A 19,674-nucleotide genomic window follows, 5' to 3' on the forward strand; every position below is an offset into this window, starting at 1 on the left:
AATTCAAATTCAAATCAAATTTTAAATTAAAATCAAACAAACAAAAATATTGTTGATTTGTATTTTAAATACAAATCTAATACATCCCCATATATTTGGATTCGATAGATAAAGATTAGTTATTATAAATATTATTTTAGCTTAGTGAAGAACTTTTAACTCTTTGACCAATAAGTCTTTACTGTTAATTTTAGTGTTTGATAAATTAGCTAGTTTATTGAATTCAAAAATCTAATTTTAAAATATTTGTATATACCATGAGATTAGCTTTTTTATTTTAATTTTTTTTATTTGTCCTTAAAATTAATTAATTCTTTCACATATATTCATATATTTTTTTATTACACTATTTTATTAATTATATAGATATATTTTCTTCTAATAACTTATAAATTCATATTTACAAATTTTAAATAATAATTTTTTTATATGTCAATTATTTTATTTATATATATATTTTTAATTTTTTAAAATAAAGATAATATAAAAATATTAATATTGTTGAATCAATTATATAGCATGTTTTATCACATAATATTTTTTTATTAAAAATAAATATATTTATTTAAAATTATAAATTTAATATAAATATATATTAATTAAAAATTAATCTAATGAAAATACATATATTAATAATTTTTGCTCTTTTATATTTATACTATTTCTAATGCAAAAATATATATTTTTCAATAAACTTGCATTAATTGTTTAAAAAATATTTTAAAAAATAATAATATCTTACTAATTTTTTTTTTTAATTTTTAAAATTAATAATAAAATTATAAAAAGCTCTACCCATCGAAAAAACTCAATTAAATATTTTAAAAATAAAATATTAAATATTTTTAATTGTCATTTTACGTATAAATATCTAATATGAAACCATTATTTTACCAAACACTTTAATACAAACAACAAATTGAATTAGCTAGTCAACCAGATAATTAAATCAGCTGAGAACTAACAACTAATCGAATCAACTAGCTATCAACTAATGATCAAACACACCCGCCATCTAAAAATCATAAAAATTCGAATTCAATATATATATAATATTTAAAATTAATTTTATATATAAATTATATTATATCTTGTAAGCATATATGTAATTACTGTACAAAATCAAATATTATTTATTTATTAAAAAAAGCATGTTCTATGTTTTATAAATTTGCGTGATTGACATCAACGGGTCATAATTTCAGTGACGTCACCCCTTCAACGCTGCCGTATCGCGCAAAATCAAAACCTTCCTTAGCACACTTATGAAAACGACGTCGTAAAGGCCACTCTTAAGTCTTTAGAACCCAGCCCAGTATGCCGCTGCTATATCTATCTCTCCCCTTCTTGAAACCCTTGTGCGGCATACTTCCCCAATCTTTCGCAATCCCCTCTCTATCTATAACATAATTCTCTCAAATCCCTCTGCACCTGCACCCTGATTCTCGGCACAATTCCCCATCAATTTTCCCCCAGTCGGATTGTAGTGTCCCGAATCGGAGACCCTTTTGATTTTTTTTTTTTTTTCATTAATTTCTCTACGTATACGCAGTTATCTGTATAGAGGTCGGTGATCAAAAAGGGGCACGATTATGGAGGATGATTACTACATGAGCGGTGGCAGTGAGGAGGAGGATGATTGCTATTCATCCGATCGAGAAGGAGAATCGCTCGACAATCTCGAGAATGAAGAGTCCGACATCCAGTGGGCCCAGGCAAAACCCCCGTCGTCCAAGGTATGTCCGTTTCCGTACTGTTTTACGTGAGTGGTTAAGAATGCATGTGGTTTTTATAATAGTTTTTGAAAAAAAAAAGTTTTTTTGTTTTTTTGCCAATTGATGTGCCGAGGCGGCGGTCCTTTAGATTGCTAATGGAGGATTGAGTTAATTTTTCTGATATACTCTTTAATCTTTATTTAGATGAATTGAAGAATGTTTTAGACGCTTTCTTGATTTTTGTTGTTAAAATTACTGAATCTCCCCCTTCAAAATTCTTTGATCGCTCTGCTGCATTAAGTTGATAATGCGGATTGTGGGCCGACCATGCAATGTGGTTGATATTTAGTTCAATCATATCATTCCAATGGTTTGGAGGTTGTTAAGAAGTGTGAAATTTGTTTTTGTGTCATGATATTTGTTCATCGATGTTTTATATCATTATTTATCATCGTTTGATAATAACATCAAATGCTTTCTTGTATTTTTGTAACTATGTATTTTATTTTTGTTTCCTTGAAAACTATAAGTACAAAGAAGTTTATACTTGCTTCTTGCTGTTTTGGTCTAATGATTTGTTTTTGCTTGGTCATGTTCTTTTCCAGGTCATCACAAGAGAGTCCCTGTTGGCTGCACAGGTAAGATGAGAGTAGGAATATAAGGTTTTCTTTCCATACAATCGGTCAGTTGTGCGTAGCTTGCCTTCTTGAAATTTGCACCAAAGAAGTTTCTTGTTATCTTTATTTGAACTGATAATTTCTGTATATGTTTCACCAAGATCTGTATATGGGGGAATTTCAGAAAAAAATATTTACAAAATATAAGATTGCTGTGTTCTTTCTTTTACAATCTATTTCACATTCCAATGTTTTTTAAAGGTTGGGATTTTGTGACCTGTGCAGAGGGAAGATTTACGGAGGGTAATGGAGTTGCTATCAGTAAGAGAGCATCATGCAAGAACTCTTCTCATTCATTATCGATGGGATGTTGAGAAACTAATATCAGTTTGTGTGGAGAGGGGAAGATCTTTTATGTTTTCCCAAGCAGGTGTTACTGTTGAACATATTGACCTTGACCCACTAGAATCCTCCTCTATGGTGATGTGCAATATCTGTATGGATGATATACCTGCAAAGGATGTGACCAAAATGGACTGCGGCCATTGCTTTTGCAACGACTGTAAGAATCCTTCCTTCACTGTAAATCATGTGTATATCTTGGTGGAGCAGGAAAAATTACATGAATAGTCAGGTTTCAAGTTCTATTCTGTTTTCTTCCTTTCTTTTTTTAGATAAGGATTGCTAGGAAGTGCACCAGTACATAATGGTTTATTTGCTTTATGTGAATCTTTTGGAAAGTGAATCAGAATTGTGCTTCTGTTTGTGTATTACTCAGCCAATTGTGTACATGTTTTTTTTTTTTTTTGATTTGGTGATCAAGTATGGAATAAATTTCAGGTTGGACAGAGCATTTCATTGTCAAAATAAACGAGGGACAAAGCAAAAGGATCACATGTATGGCACATAAATGCAATGCCATCTGTGATGAAGCTATTGTCAGAAAGCTTGTTAGTGTGAGGCATCCTAATTTAGCAGAGAAATTTGATCGATTTCTTCTGGAGTCGTACATTGAAGACAACAAAATGGTGAAATGGTGTCCCAGTGCACCACATTGTGGGAATGCAATCCGGGTAGAAAATGATGAATTTTGTGAGGTAGAATGTTCTTGTGGTTTTCAGTTCTGTTTCAGTTGTTCATCAGAAGCCCATTCACCCTGTTCATGCATGATGTGGGAGCTGTGGACAAAGAAATGTCGTGATGAATCTGAGACTGTCAACTGGATTACTGTACATACAAAGCCTTGTCCGAAGTGCCACAAACCTGTTGAGAAGAATGGTGGTTGCAACCTAGTGAGCTGCATATGTGGCCAAGCATTTTGGTAAGAACTCTTTGTTAGCACTTTCTTTCTCATTTAGGAAATTGGGTGCGTTGATTTTACGTCAATGATGCTTTTACAAACTAATGCCTAGATGAATGAGTTGAGGTTCTCATATAGGAAACTAGGTGCATTGATTTTACCGTCAATGATGCTTTTACAAACTAATGCCTAGATGAATGAACTGAGGTTCTCATATAGGAAACTGGGTGCATTGATTTTACCGTTAATGATGTTTTTACAAATTAATGCCCAGATGAATGATCTGTGGTTCAACTTACAAATTAATGCCTAGATGCTTTTGACTTGTTTTATACGGATTTTATTCCGTTTAGATTAGAAATTATTTTTTCCTTGTTTAGATATTGATTTTTATTTTGGTACTAAATCTTTTCTTGTTTTCTATCACATCTGTGTTGTTTGAAATCCTAGCTTACTGGTTATATTGTGTAACTTAAATGAAATAGTCAACAAAATGGCTGGTTATAAATGGCATGCTGCAAATGTCATCTAACACTACTCGTTATAAGAAATCACTGTTTCTCTGAATTTTCGGCGGTCACTTTGCAATGAACTTAGTTATGTATAATTGTTGATGCGGCAAGCATAATTGTGCATATTGTATTTCTAGTTTTGAAATTTCATATTGCACCTTCTCATCTATTGTCCCTATTTTACTCCTGCTTTAGTTGGCTTTGCGGTGGAGCTACAGGCCGAGACCATACTTGGTCCCATATTACTAATCATAGCTGTGGTCGTTATAAAGAAGACAGTGAACAGAAAGCAGAGCGTGCAAAGCGAGATCTTTATAGATACATGCACTATCATAGTCGCTATAAAGCTCATACAGACTCCTTTAAGCAGGAGAACAGGCTTAGGGAAACAATAAAGGATAAGGTATCAAATTTGGAAAAAAAGGAGTCACAATTAAGAGATTTTAGCTGGGTTACAAGTGGTCTTTACAGGCTCTTCAGATCAAGACGGGCTCTTTCATACTCATATCCTTTTGCATTCTACATGTTTGGTGATGAGATCTTCAAGAATGAAATGACCCAAGAGCAAAGTGAAATAAAGCAGCATTTATTTGAAGACCAGCAGCAGCAGCTTGAGTCAAATGTTGAGCAGCTATCGAAATTTCTTGAGGAGCCATTTGATGAGTATTCTGAGGAACGAATCATGCATATAAGGATGCAAGTGATTAATCTTACTGTGATCACCGACAACCTGTGCAAGAAAATGTGAGTTCATTTCTTCTAGAAGGCTTAATTGCTTATTTTTGGTGAATTAGAAAGTTTATGATACTTTTAATTTTTCCAGGTATGAATGTATTGAAAATGACTTGTTGGGCTCGCTTCAATATTCAATTCACATTATTGCTCCTTACCAGTCTAAAGGCATTGAGAAGGCAGAAGAGCTGATTGTTGGAAGGAACATACAGGCCAATGGCAATTGTCAGAAGGTTGCTGATGTACCCAATGGTAAAGGAACTTGAAATTATCTATTGAAGTAGCTTTGATTTCAGATTAATTTTTTTGTAATAATCACTATTTCAACTGAATGTGAACACAATTGACTTTTAAGCAGAAAAGATTGAACTATTTATGAATGAGGTAAACAATGAAAGATATATTACATATGTCGTCCACCCCAGTTTCCTTAAAAGAAAATGTTACTATTTTGCTCGAATGAAAGGATTTTTACCATTTTCTGTGTAAGATCAACTTAGAAATTTTCCACATGTATCAATTATTTATTTCCAAAAAGGCATAAGCTGTAACAATCAGTTCTCTATACCAGATTTCATGATTGTGTGTTTTCACACTAAACAAGGATTGGTTTTTACGATATCAAGAATTCAGTCTTTCGATTAAGTTGCATATTATTGTTGCTCAAGTGTTTATTTTTTCAATGTTGGCGAGTATGTATGATGTACAAGAGAAGAAATCCTTGTAGATCTTTATTAGCATAATTATTTGCCTATTTAGTTTATTCAATCCGTAATGCACGACAGTTTTGCATTTGAAAAGTTTGTCTTGCAGAGGGTTATTATCCATGTGCTCTCTGAAGCCCAATCTAATCCTTGTTCTAGTCTTGTAAGTTCCGTTTGAATTTCTACAAATCCGTAATTTATGTCTGAGGCGCAAAGTCCAATTTCTTGAACATGTCATTTATCATGTTCCCTTGTAGATTTATGTGATTTTTTTTAGAGCTACGTTGCGAAATGTCATAAACTGATTCATGGTTCGCAAATAGTTTGATTAACGCAATGCATTCTTGTTCTTCTTGCAGAAGTGACAGATACAGGTGAAGCATCTTCATCGGCAAATTCAAATGAAAGTCTATTATTGTCACGGAAACGTCCTAGACAAGGCAGTAGTTCTGTACACAACAATGTATTTGATCTCAACTTGCCTGCGGACTCCTGAAGACAGTTCTGAAGTTAGCGGAGGATGAAGATGATGATTCAGGACATTCGATGGAGAAAAAGATATATATATATATATTATATTCCTGGAATATGTATATAGCCTTTTAATTTTTGTTAGACTCGGACGTGAATGAGAATAATTGTGTAGAACCTCCATTGAAATGCTGAAAATAATATTTATTATTTTAATTATTTAATTGTTCTCATATATCTGAACACACTGTCACACAAACACATTCGGAATGAAATATTCATGTGTACAAGCCTGTGTTGAATAATGTAACTCTTGTATCTTCCTGTCTTGGGGTTGCTTAGTTTGATGTAAGAATGGAACGACTATGTTTTATGTATGTAATTCACCATCAGCAAGATGGTGCTTTTATTTAAAATTACGAACAGGGCCGGCAAAGAGGAAGGTGCGCCATGGACGATGCCGGCTGGCTGCTGCGAAACATGTAATCAGGCAGGTAAGTGAGAAGGGCAGTTGAGTTTTCCCTGTCTTTATCTTCAGTGTAATAACTTAAACTGAATTGAATTGACTATTGCTACATTCTTTACTCGTTTTCATATGCTGAGCACAATGGCATTCCTTGTATAAATTATTATGTATGATCAGAGCCATCTAGCATCAAACCAACTGTGGAAGCAATCTGGGCGGGCCTTCATTCATAATTGGGCTCTCTTGGGCTCAGTGTGCCCTTCCATGGGAAGGTAAAAAACTATTGCTGTGATACTGCTTTCATTTTAAATAGACATATATGTTGAAGATGAAGATGAAGATGAAGATTTTCTGTTGATGTGACCAGGTGTCATATAATTATGCAGGGATTCAAGATGATGGGGTACCTTGTTATAAGCAAGGATTGACTCCCATGGAAATAAAGGGAAGTCATGCCATTAGCTAGTTATTGACCATGTGAGCATAGAGCACATGCAAATCTGTGGAACCACTTGTCCCTGACCTAACTTTCTGCAATTTCGCCTGACTATTATTGACAAGATATATAGAGGAATACTGCTTGCATTTTGCTACTGTCAGATTGAACTAATTTTTGCTTGATCCTTCCTCTAATATATATATATATATATATATGTATCCTTTTTAATAGTAATTGAACTATGGGCAGCAATGCTGTGCAAAATCCTTCAGGCAGTAGAAGCAGCTGAGAAAGTAAATGTGCATCTTATCCTATAGAGGGCTGCATACCACAGGTTTGTAGGTTTTTAGAGATTCTCCCTTTGACTTTTAAACTTGGGATACCTTTGGAAAGTTCGCTTTTGTGTTTTTTTCTGGGTTATTTTAATCCCTCCAAAACTCTTGAAGTTAGTGAGATAAAAAAGCATGGTCTGCAACACTGTTCAGTAATCTAGGCGTATCAAGATTCTGCATGTCTCATTTTTCTATGAGAACTTCAGGATTTGTATTAAGACCATTTATAGATGATTGTAAAAGTGTATTATTAATAAAGTGCTTACTTCAAAGTATGTAGATTTGAAAACTTCTATTTCATACTAGCATTTTTTCTTGAGAGGTTCTTTATTGATCCTGATCACCTTGCATTTTTGTGCATACATAACCTAAACAGATGAATTGAACCAAGGCCAAAAGTTTATTGTATTTTTTTTTCTTTTTGATTCATGGCCATTTCATTGGGCTGTGTCTGTCAGTTAGAGATGACTCTTTATCACTAAATAGTAAGCATTAAATGTAGACATGTTGTGTTTTAATAGAATAGGTGTTAGGCCACAGATTTCAATGACTTGGGAGTTGGTATAATCTTGGCCATTTATTGGAAACTATTGGATGCAACAACCTATGTATTTAATTGGTCTACTGGCATGTTTGTGGGATTCTTTGGAAAACATATATTGACTTACTAGAAGACTGTTTCTAATTTAAATTCCGAAATATATGTCCAGTATGAATACTCATGCACATTTAAAAAATCAGAAATGACAAAATTTTCATTGATTTCTTGGAGATGCATTTGGAGTTTAACAAACTTCTAGACCTTTAAGTCAACAATGATTACTAAATTTGAGGGAAAATTATTTTCTTTCAGAGTCAAGTTTGTTTTATTTGTAGTTTAATACTAGTTTTCTACCTGTGTTTCTGTCGTTTCCCTTGTCTTAGTGAAGAGTATTATAGTTAGAGATTTTTGGTCAAATCTGCAGGCTTTTTGAAACATCCTTCAATCAGTGTTATTTAGAAAAATCATCTGAATATTTCCAAAAAATTTGACAAGCCCAGAAAGTCAGAAGTGGTGAACATCTAGTTGGAATACTATACTTTATTTTCTGAAGAAGAAAATGGCACCATATCCCATAAAAAAAGGTTGCATTTCTTTTTCATCCAACTTTAGGTGAGCTGTGTATCACAATTGTCTATCATCTTTTTATCATCTTTTTTGCCCGTGCGACTTTCATTACATATAGATAAGAAAAGAATTAGGCCATGCAAAAGGCACACTAATATAGTAATATATATATATATGTATATGTATATATGAGTCATCTCATATGAGGCATTACCTTTCTTCTTTTTGTTTTGACCTTTGTCTTTCAGCCCTTTTTAGGTGACCTAAAGCCTAAAGCCAAATCATGCATCAAAACTTGTTTGCTTTTGTTACCATGCATCGCCTGACTGGTTTCATTCTTTAACCTCATGATATGCTAAGGTGAGCTGGGCTAAATGGAGTTGAGATTTTTTGCCATTATGTGAAGTGATAGATATGATATTCCATGTTTCATAAAGCTGTTTTTACACACGCATACACATTCTCTTTACCTTAAGTATTGGTACTCCATTATTTTCTTTAATGATTAACATGTGTCACTTATTTTGTATTTAGCCAAAATTTCTTTCAGCTTTGAGTCCTCCTAATTGTAATAAAAGAGATTCAATATGCACCATTAAATGTAGAGTCATATTTTTCTTTGGACTTTGCTGTAGATTCAAAGTCCACCCCCCCACCCCCCAACTAATTTGCTTCTTTTTATGTAGAATATAAAAAAGAGCCTCACCATTGCATAAAGCCAATGCAAAGTGGTAAGGCTTTCTGAGAAAAAAGTGACAGGTCAAAACAAAAATAGTCTTTGGATTTTCAGTCTCATCTTCTTCTGCGTAGATAAGCATGATGCAATCCTACTCAAATACACATATATTTTGCCCCTTTAGTTGAATAGAAACATTTCAGTAAGTAATTTCTAATATATATATTAAAGGTTCATGCTTTTTACTATTTTATCTCATCTTTGGTTGTTGATGGGGCACGTGGAATGAATATACAAACAACCTTTACTTCTCTCGAGATGATGATATACAGACATATTAAATATATATATAGATCTATTGTTATATCTCAGTATTATTCTTTTTTCATGTGAGTTTTGCCAATATTTAATTTAACACCTTACAGATATATATATATAGTTATTTCCCATGTGGGTTTTGAACTACATTGGAATCCATTTGGTCTTCCCCATCAGTGATAGTTTTCTTCTTCAGTTTTCCAAGAATCTCTGTTTATGTGAGAGAGTAGATGTGATGTGAGTAGTCTCTCTCTTAATACTCAGTCCATGAGATATATTGCAGAAAAAGCAAATTTGTTTGCACCAAATTAATAATCCTTGGAGCCTTCTCACATCATGCTTTGTCTCTGTTTATGCAATTGTCACTTTCTGTTGGAATATCTGTTTTGCTGCATTTAATGATATTTCTGTGTGTATCTCACAAGTGGTCTGAATTGATACTTGCAACTTTAACACTAGGAATGTCCATTTAATGTCATCTACTTAATGCATCTAGGTTTTCCTTATTATATCCTTTTCCCCTCTGTTCTTTATTATTATTATTTTCTGTTTCCCAGTTCTTCAATTTCTTAAGGGGCAATGCATCCGTTGCTCTAAGCTTTCATCTTTCTGCTATTTGAGCTTTATTCGATTATTTATCAATCATGTTGTAATGATTATTGTGCAGATGAGTTGTGAGCCAAGTAAAGCCCCATAATCATCATCACACGAATTCTTCTTTACCTGTTGGATTCATAAGCAGCAGGGATTCAACCAATTGATACATATACATATTTATATCATGGGGCACTTGAAGAACTTGGAACACAAGAAGCGACAACTATCCCCAACAGTGGTTCAGAATTTGTTGAAAGAGGAGGTGAAAACCTTAACCATACCTTTACGATTAGTTTTTATTCAACATGTGATGAAATCGAAACCTGGGATTGGAATTGCAGCAAGAATGAAATGCTTTTTACATGGAAATGAATTCATACCAAAAAGAAAAAGAAAAAGTGATGTTTTATTACAGATTCCATGTCTTCCCAATTCTTGCAGATTGCACTGCTTCAGAAAGAACTGGACAGCCAAACCGTAGTAAGGTCTGCTCTTGAAAAAGCAATGAATTGCCAGCCTCTTTTCCACGATCCCACCTATAAATCACTCTCCCAGGTTTTCCTTAACTTCAATTCTAAATTTTTTTAGCATTCTTATTTGAAATTTTATACTTCGAATACGGATATTTAATCTATTAGAATATTAAATAAATACACATAAAATTTTAATATTCAATATACATATTCTTCGATGATAAAATGTATATAAAATATAGTATACGTATACATATATTTTTCCAAATTAAATTTACTTATAATATTATTTTTAAAATTTTATATAAATTAATATATAATATAATTAAAACTACAATTATAATATTTAATTTTGTTAAAGAAAAAGTAGTGTTAATATTGGATGCATGCATTTTCATTATTAGGTTCTCTTACTATTATTTTGAAAAATTTTAGTTACAAATCTCTTAACCGAATTTAATAAGACAAAAAAAAATAAAATAAAATAATGACATTTTAAAACTGATATTTTCACAAACCGAATTCAATAATCTAAAAATTATTTCAAATCGAACAAGAGATAATTTCACGAATATCAAATTAAATATTGCAGTATTTACTTGGATTCGATTTGTATGCATCCAAAAATTCGACAACAGTGTGTTAACATTTTTCTTCACTTTGCTAATTTCCAGCCTGCCGAGGATCTCATCAAAGAAATTGCTCGTCTGGAGATGGAAATTCTGCATCTTGAGAAGTATCTTCTGTCGATGTACCGAAGGAATTTTGTGAAAAGGCTGTCCACAATATCCACACAAGCTGAAAGACACAAAACCAACGATGAAATGCACATTTGGATGACACCTTCTGAAGCAAATTTACATTCAGGGAATGAACAAGATTCATCAACCTTTTCAGCAAACGACGCCGTTTTCCCCAACAAACGCGGCGGCGACATTCTCGGAGCCGACGCGCTGATCGACGGCGGCATAGGCCGAAGCCAATCTTCACTATCTCACTATTCAGCTTCTTCTTTCAGAGCTGAAGCTGTCACTGAAGCTGTTGATGCTTACCATTCCCTGCCTTTGTTCATGCTAGAGGTACTTCACTTTCAATCCAAATCATCATATATATAGTTTGCATACAGATTATCGACGATGACGGTGGCGACGCCTAATTTATCAAGTGATGTATAATATTGTTACCTGCAGTCTACTTCGAATTCCAATCCGGCGGAGGCAGAGCAAGAGCACGACTACTATGGTTTCCGGGAGACGCCGAATTGGATATCCGAGGAGATGATCAAATGCATCTCAACCATATATTATCATCTCTCCGACCCACCTCAGCTCGCTGAAGCATTCACCACTTCGCCGCCGCCCAACTTTTCTCCGAACAATGCTTTCCGCGGTGACGGCTCCAATGAATTTCCGGGATCAATATTCACAACAGTTGAGGTACACGGCCTCCTCAAAGACTCCCAAAGGCTAAACGCAGTTGAACATCTCCTACATAATTACAGGTATATATATATATATATATATTGAGGCAGTTACGGAATCAGTCGATTAAAAATCCAAAAAGTATCAACCAAGAGTTAATATAATACAAGTTTCAAATATAACTCATATTTTCTAAATTCTTGATTGATACTTTCTGGGCGATAAGCTTTTGTTTATTTTTGATTGGTACTATTTGAAAAAATCTCACACATATTATATGCTCTATAACAATATATATATATATATATGCTCTTAGTTCTCGTACTGCATGCCTGTAAAATATTAATATAAATAATAAGCTATATACATATATATTTTAGTATATATACATATAAATTCACTATTGGCCTCTTAGTTTGAGGTGCATGATTAGTACTTGTGTCTGTGTGTTTCAGGTGTCTCATTTCTAGGCTGGGACAAATTGATCCTGCTAAATTAAAGCATGAAGAGAAATTAGCATTCTGGATCAATGTTCACAATGCACTAGCAATGCATGTAAGAATTCTACCCTGAACTTTTGTCTTCATTTCCTGCCCATGTCCTTAATCCTTCCTTACTACAAGATCCAAAATCAAGTGCAATAATAATGATCGATGGTACAGGCATTCTTGGTTTATGGGGTTCCCAGAGGAAGCTTAAAAAGGATCTCTCTAGTCCTAAAGGCTGCATACAACATCGGAGGCCACACTGTAAGCGTTGAAACAATACAGAGTTCCATTTTGGGGTGTCGACTGCCTCGCCCAACCCAGGTAGGTGCATTCAATGAACTTTCTAGAATATGCCGGCATATTTATCTTTGCCTAGATCTAAAAAAACTTTCTTACAGTGGCTTCAGTCACTGTTTTCCCCTAAGACAAAGTTCAAAGCTGGAGATCCTCGGAAAGTATATGCTATGAAGCACCCGGAGCCTCGACTACACTTCGCCCTGTGTTTGGGATGTCAATCAGATCCAACAGTAAGTCATCGACAGATCTTTAGCCTAATTGAGTAACTTACATGTCATAAGCACCTAATTGAGTAACTTACATGTCATAAGCACCTAATTGAGTAACTTACATGTCATAAGCAGGGGTATACGCATAATGCTTTGATTAACCCTATTACAGGTTCGAGTATATACGGCAAAGAAAGTGTTCCAGGAGCTCGAAATGGCGAAAGAAGAGTACATTCAGATGAATATGAAGCTACACAAAGAACAGAGATTAGCCATACCGAAGAACATAGAGCTTTATATAAAGGGGGCAGGCTTATCTCTGTCGGCCATATCAGAAATGGTCGAACACTCCATGCCTGAGTTTTTCAGAAAGCATTCCCAGAATGGAAAGTTCTGGAAAAAGATCGACTGGATCCCTCACAACTTCACCTTCCGTTTCCTACTCTCGCATGAACTCATCGGGTGATAGAGATGCATTTACAAATATCACAGCCTCGGATGAATCTTGAGTTTCACACAGAAATTAAGTGACTAACAATGTCTGTCCGGACAACATGGATGGAGAGAAAATAGTACTACAATGTTGCGTGGAGAGATTTTTGCATATAAATATTTACCTGTCGTTAGAGACAAACTATGATAGATGCAATGTGTATAGTAGTCAATGAAAAGAACCTAATCTGATTCCCACTCTTGTGTATTGATTTCTTTCTCTTTGAGCAACTTTTTATCACTCTAAGTGAAAGCACCAATGTTATTGTTAATCGTGTCCCTATGAAATCAGATTTATATGTTCTTGAACACTTGCCTTTGTATATTGTAGCAGTGAATGTATCACCATTGTTGTAATTACAAGAAAGTGTTGCAAATTTTGGCAGGATTTTCCGTAAAATTCACAATCACCCATATTAAAATATTTTTGATCTCATAAATTCCCAAGAAATAACTTCCTCAACAATAATTTACAGTGACAAAAACTTTAACTAATGCTCAACCCAAACAAGATATCTCAGTTGACATAGGATCTGTAATTGGATTGTAATTTAACTAAAGAAATCTTGTGTATGTGTGTGTATATGCCAACCAGTGAGCCAAAACTCCATATTTGAGCTACCTAGGTGTTCATACAATTTCTGAAATTGCAATTGAATTCATTGTTGGTAAGAAATAGAGCCCATATTTGAGAACATATTGCAACTATAATATTCAACAACCCCGCCGAAATAAAAATCATCATGAAAATTTAAGAAAGTCATATATTCATTCTCAATTCAAGAGACTGATAAAGAAACATGAAACTAATGGAACCATCTCAGAGGCATAAGTGAATACTGACTGCATTGTGAGACTCAGCACCAATCTCAGTGCACACGGTACGGGCACATAATGGCTGCAACAATAATATTAAAAATAAGCATATATTAGCAGGGGAAAACTATAAGACTTTTCCACAACCAAATCGAATGCAATCAAACATACAGAATACTGAGTATATATGCAACAAGATGGATTTCAAAGTACGCGAAATTACAAGAAACCTATTGAGCTCTATCTAGTTATATTAAAATAAAACCTAACTGTAAATTTCGAAATGGTCTCCAATAAGATGAAACATCAATTACAAGAGGCAAACGAACACTTTCCCCCAAAAGCAAAGGGATACTGTTAATCTCAACATCACAGGATTAATCATTCCACCGAAAGAAGAAATTCATTTTCGTGTACGTTAAGAACATAATTAATTATTTTCCATACCTGAAAAGCGGAAATCAGAGTTCGAGCTTAAGCTCCTCGTTATGATCGGAGAAGTAGTGGAGAACATACGGTGTAACACGGACGACCGCCACCCAAACTCCGAACATCAACACGTGACTCTTCAGCTGCTTCAGCGCCTCCGCCTTGTCCGGCTTCCGCATGAACATTCCGGGAAACATTTTTGCCGAAATTTCCGATATGAATGGTGCAGAGATCGATCTAAAACCCTAACCCCTCCTCGCCCTTCCCAGATTTACTTATACAGAAAAGGCGGCAGCATAAAATGATTCTAATGGGCCCAAAAATGGGCCTAAAATTTGGCCAATATTTACCTCATTTAAAATTAATGGGCTTTTAAAGTCCAAACTCCTAAATCAATATGGGCCATTTGGCCCATCTAAATACTATTTATAAATTTTTGGGCTTTCATGTAATGCCCAAATTATATGAGCATAATATTGGACTCAAAGGTTTCTTTAACCCAATGTCTAAAAAATCTAAAGTCCACTTGTGACACATTATTTTGTTATGGGCTTTCTCAGTCCAATTTCAAAACACCCAAGGCACATTATTAGAATTTTAAGGACTTTGCTGCCCATAACAAAAAAAATGAAACCTACTACAATATTTGAAGTTATAATTATAAATTTTTTTAACAATATTAGATGGGAAATCTACTTTAAAGTTAGAGCTGTGGTGACATATAAACTCTAATATGGAACTTTTTACTTTGAAGAAAGCAAGCCGGCTCTCATATACATAAAAAGAACATCTTGACAAGCACAACACCATGGGATTCTGAAAGATCTGCCTAATAATGTCGATCAAGGTAAACAACTACTGCCCATACAGGATAGATGAACAACATCAGTATTCCAATGGAGTTCCAGATGCCCTTCTTCTTTGTAAAGGAATTCCTCAGCCCGCCCGACGCCTGAACGTGCTCGTGCAGCAAATAACATCCTATCACCAGGCATAACAGCACGCCGACTACATTGCCCCTTATTGAGTAAGCAAGCAAGTCGGGAGCCACCACGAGCAGCAGGATCAATGATCCCGGTAATTCCAACCAATCTGCACATTCCCTCATTTATCATTCTTTTGATCATTATTAACCAATGAATGGAGAATGGATTCTTCAATGCAGAAATTGAAATTCCTAAACAAGATTGTTTATGACAGCAGTTCTACTCCAATTTCCATCAAAAATCTGTGTATACAATGTACGTGAGGGCCATATGTCCCTTTCTATTCCATAAAAGTTCTGGACTCAAAAATGATATTTGGTGATTGAAGATAAGTAAGTAGGTTACCTGGAAAATGCCGGGGGAAGAACAGGCGCAGCACAACAGCAATGAGAGCAAACCACTTGCCAACTTCTCCCCTGTAGAATATAGACAGGTAAATATAAGCTAACAAATACATGAACATGTGGCCTTTGTTCACTTATGAATTCGACATCGTTCAACACCATTCAACAGAAAAAAGTGAGACAGATTCTCAGTTCCACCCAAAAACATCATTCAACAGTAAACTATATACAAAACTTCATATCCAATTACTATTTTTTCTACTCTGTAAACAACAAATCCAAACAATAAAAAAAGCAGGTAAACAATCCGGTGAATTCAACATTGTTCGACACCAATGATAGAAGAAAGATAGTTATAGGATTACCTGAAATAGTTGAATAGTAAAGATGGGAGAGTAAAGAAAAGGTAAGGAATTAAAAGGGTTGTGTATATGTTGGTTCTCCAATTTGTCCTGTCGAGGATCAACAAATATCTGCAGATCATGCAAAAGGAAGATTGTTCATACCCATTGCAATTTGGCATTACAAAATTGGGAATTAGAAGAATGGTTCGAATTTGAGCCAAAATCATTGCCACTTACTACACAGAGTATGACCTTTACCAATTACCTGTAAATAATTTGAAGGATTCAGCTTCAAAAACTTGATATGTATATACTTGATTTTTATCTAAGGAACAGTTTATGATATCAAATTATCAATAGATCAATCATCCATAGCTATCCCCATCACATACATATTATATAAATTTATAAGGGGAAGCTAAAGAAATGATTACCTACGGGTCAAGAACACTCAACTAACTTAATTGACTTTATTGTTTAATTAAAACGTTAACCTAATAATACATGCTTTGTTCTTTACTGAAAGACCCAATCCAGATAAACTAACCAATTCACGTTACGACGAATAATGAAAACCCTAGTTCTTCAATCGAGCGAAGATAAAATCGACAACGAGGCAGAAAAGGTAAACGATAACAGTAACTTATTCAGAGATACACACAATAATTAATGAGAAACTAAAAAGACTGACATTGCGGCAAGCGCAGCAACCCATCTGAGTAACGAGGTCGCAACTCCATGTTCACCTAGCTTCGCAATCGCAGAAGCATCATTGACCAGACTTATCACCATCGTTTCCCCAAAATGCTTCAGATCTGAACTGGCCATCGATTGAGTGGATAATCCTGCTGCGGATTCAGCCTTCATCGGTAGCCCACATCATAGTAGACTTCCGGCACTTGCCCTGCCTAATCGGCTCTGCGAACCGCCGGTTCTTTGAACCGCCGTCGAACCGAAATAGGCGGGTTACCATCAGCTTCAGTATCAGACTATCAGTATGTATTAATAAAAATTACATCAATATTCTATTTAAAATTAATTATAAATTACAATAAAGCAAATAATATTATAAGAGTAGTATATTTTATAGGAGTATATCAAATATCGTTAACATATATGTATTATTAGAGAGATTCTATGGTTATAAATAGTGGGTATTTTATTGCATAGAAAAAATTATTTTCACAATTTCTGAAAGTCACATAAGTATTTAATCATGTTATAAATTTATTAATTTATAATAACTAAACTAATTTATCTTAATTTTAATTTTATAATTATTTATTAATTATACTATTAGAAAATATTTATTTCGTCGCAATTAATATATCATTTTTATCATATTCTTATATACTATTGAAAAGTATCAATTATTTATTATAATAAAATTAATTTTAACTTAAATACCAAAAAATCTGTAATTTTTATAATTTCTTTTTACTACCAAAAATAAAAATATTAAAATTATATTGTAGATTAATAAAATATTAATATTTTGTTATTATTTAAAAAATAAATAAATACTTTAAGCCAACATAAGACAACCTTATCTATAATATACAAGACAATACATACGAGTAGTTTATTATCAAGTATATACTACCTATGTCATACATATAGTTATTTATTTAAGTTTGTTATATATAATTTATTTTTTATTAAATTATTTTAACTTATATTAATATAATTTTTAATTATATTTTACATAAATGGTCTTGTATAGAATAATTTAGACAATTTAATCAAAACCGAGGAAATATAAAAATGATTCTTCTTAGGATACGTCTATAGACAATAGCTGCAGTGGCACGTTTTTTAATAAAAAAATAAAGCTGTATTAACGTTTAGGATAAATGACAAATGCCCTCTCTCGGCATTGCCAGCGTAGCTGTTGTGTATACCTCACCCCACCCCACCCACCCCACTCCACCCTCTAATCATTAACCCACAATTATTATTTATCATTTTTGTACTATGCAATGTATTTTGAATTGTTCCCCTTTCTGAGTGCGTCACCCAATGCTTTCTCGCCACGTATTTCACATAAATATCTGAACACTGAAAAATCATTTTGTGTACTGAAAAAAAAAAAAAAAAAAAAAACACTAATACGTAAGAAAAAATCGAATATTGGAGGACACATGTTGAGTAGTTCAGATTTTTAGTATAAATAACAAAATTTCAACATATTAATTAACGTAGACCGTATGAAAATTTTAAATATTGATATGAAATTAATAAATTGACAAATTAATTATGGTGAATAAATAATCCTGAGTAAGTAAGTGTTGGATAACAATTCAATATAATCCTGTTGCACAGATCCCAGCATCGTTTTATTATATTTATTTAGGAGATTGTATGGAGATTTACTTACATCATCGTACTTTGATTAACTCAAAACACGTCGTTTAATAACTAATGACTTGTGAATATATAATTAGTAATTACATATACATGAGATTTAATTTAATTTAAAATATGTGACTATTTAGACAGCCTAGTGTTAAGTGATTTGTAGATCGACACATATACATAATAATGCGTACATGTTAATTACTGCTGATTTCATTTTCTCCACTAGCTAATTGTAATTCCATTTAACTTAACACGTGTTTTGTTTGTTTTGTTACCATTTTTCACACGCTTCTTCTTCTTAAACTTTGAACCCTACTGGACTGTACCAAAGATGCATGAATGTTTCCAACACATCAGTGTCATCCGACCTGGCAAGGTAAAAATTATATTCATATCGTCCGATTTTAATACTCTCATTTATATTTCGTATCATTGTACTTAATATTAAAAGTATTTTTATATTTATATAATTTTTTTCGAAAATATTTTTGTTATTTTTCTTTAATTTATACTTATATTTTAATATAATAATCAATATATAAATACCAACAAGTAAGTAGTATATATTATTCATTTTTACCCCATGGCCCCTACTATATATTTTCTTTACCCATACTGCCTAAAGAAAATTTGAATTGTATTCATTAATCGTTACAATGAACTGATCGAGTTCGATTAAGAATTGAATAATAAGCTGCATTGTATACATGATATGTTTATTTATTTAAAAAAAAAAAGATGGGATGGGGGACAAAATAGACAGAAGTTCTAGACACATAACAGTCACGATCAAATCCGTATAAAATGAATAATATAATTGTGGCGATTTTTTGGCAATTGGGACCATTAATCATGCAAGTTTATTTATTTTTTATTAATATACTAAATTCCAATAATCTGTATGTATGTGGTCCGTTTCCTCCCTTACGCACCTTACAAAGTCAAATTAATTATTATTCATCATCGTGGTTTTAAGTTTGTTTATATATAAACTCATAACTTGCGATGTACTGTTGTTATTGTTAATTTT

General features: G+C 33.3%; 4 protein-coding genes across 9 annotated transcripts; 2 read left to right on the forward strand and 2 right to left on the reverse strand.

Moving 5' to 3' along the window:
* The first annotated feature begins 1,306 nt into the window (after nucleotides 1-1,306).
* On the forward strand, nucleotides 1,307-6,286 carry LOC127262492 (probable E3 ubiquitin-protein ligase ARI2). 4 transcript variants are annotated; one of them, XM_051291195.1, is made up of 8 exons: nucleotides 1,307-1,736; nucleotides 2,321-2,353; nucleotides 2,618-2,894; nucleotides 3,173-3,653; nucleotides 4,340-4,888; nucleotides 4,968-5,128; nucleotides 5,678-5,743; nucleotides 5,940-6,088. In XM_051291195.1, the coding sequence occupies exons 1-7, from the start codon at nucleotides 1,593-1,595 to the stop codon at nucleotides 5,713-5,715; spliced, it is 1,683 nt and encodes a 560-aa protein (XP_051147152.1). In that variant the 5' UTR covers nucleotides 1,307-1,592; the 3' UTR covers nucleotides 5,716-5,743; nucleotides 5,940-6,088. The 4 variants fall into 4 exon arrangements, with proteins under 4 accessions (XP_051147152.1, XP_051147151.1, XP_051147153.1 ...); XM_051291196.1 differs by having other exon boundaries at nucleotides 1,308-1,736; nucleotides 5,690-5,743; XM_051291193.1 differs by lacking the exon at nucleotides 5,678-5,743 and having other exon boundaries at nucleotides 1,309-1,736; nucleotides 5,940-6,286.
* An 865-nt stretch (nucleotides 6,287-7,151) lies between these two features.
* LOC127262261 (uncharacterized) lies at nucleotides 7,152-13,680 on the forward strand. 3 transcript variants are annotated; one of them, XM_051290873.1, is made up of 9 exons: nucleotides 7,152-7,290; nucleotides 10,058-10,249; nucleotides 10,429-10,542; nucleotides 11,135-11,539; nucleotides 11,651-11,961; nucleotides 12,337-12,436; nucleotides 12,544-12,690; nucleotides 12,768-12,896; nucleotides 13,048-13,680. In XM_051290873.1, exons 2-9 carry the CDS (start codon nucleotides 10,172-10,174, stop codon nucleotides 13,339-13,341), a joined length of 1,578 nt encoding a protein of 525 aa, XP_051146830.1. In that variant the 5' UTR covers nucleotides 7,152-7,290; nucleotides 10,058-10,171; the 3' UTR covers nucleotides 13,342-13,680. The 3 variants fall into 3 exon arrangements, with proteins under 3 accessions (XP_051146830.1, XP_051146829.1, XP_051146831.1); XM_051290872.1 differs by lacking the exon at nucleotides 7,152-7,290 and adding an exon at nucleotides 9,467-9,627; XM_051290874.1 differs by lacking the exon at nucleotides 7,152-7,290 and adding an exon at nucleotides 9,740-9,886.
* A 299-nt stretch (nucleotides 13,681-13,979) lies between these two features.
* LOC127262262 (mitochondrial import receptor subunit TOM6 homolog) lies at nucleotides 13,980-14,873 on the reverse strand. The gene is made up of 2 exons (XM_051290875.1): nucleotides 14,631-14,873; nucleotides 13,980-14,265 (listed from the first exon to the last, which is right to left on the reverse strand). The coding sequence occupies exon 1, from the start codon at nucleotides 14,807-14,809 to the stop codon at nucleotides 14,645-14,647; it is 165 nt and encodes a 54-aa protein (XP_051146832.1). The 5' UTR covers nucleotides 14,810-14,873; the 3' UTR covers nucleotides 13,980-14,265; nucleotides 14,631-14,644.
* A 402-nt stretch (nucleotides 14,874-15,275) lies between these two features.
* LOC127262006 (cold-regulated 413 plasma membrane protein 2-like) lies at nucleotides 15,276-17,329 on the reverse strand. The gene is made up of 4 exons (XM_051290470.1): nucleotides 16,978-17,329; nucleotides 16,308-16,415; nucleotides 15,944-16,014; nucleotides 15,276-15,704 (listed from the first exon to the last, which is right to left on the reverse strand). Exons 1-4 carry the CDS (start codon nucleotides 17,151-17,153, stop codon nucleotides 15,442-15,444), a joined length of 618 nt encoding a protein of 205 aa, XP_051146427.1. The 5' UTR covers nucleotides 17,154-17,329; the 3' UTR covers nucleotides 15,276-15,441.
* Between the last annotated feature and the right edge of the window lie 2,345 nt (nucleotides 17,330-19,674).

Source organism: Andrographis paniculata, unplaced genomic scaffold, assembly GCF_009805555.1.
Source record: "Andrographis paniculata isolate CXL003 unplaced genomic scaffold, ASM980555v1 Contig65END, whole genome shotgun sequence".
NCBI classification, from domain to species: domain Eukaryota; kingdom Viridiplantae; phylum Streptophyta; class Magnoliopsida; order Lamiales; family Acanthaceae; genus Andrographis; species Andrographis paniculata.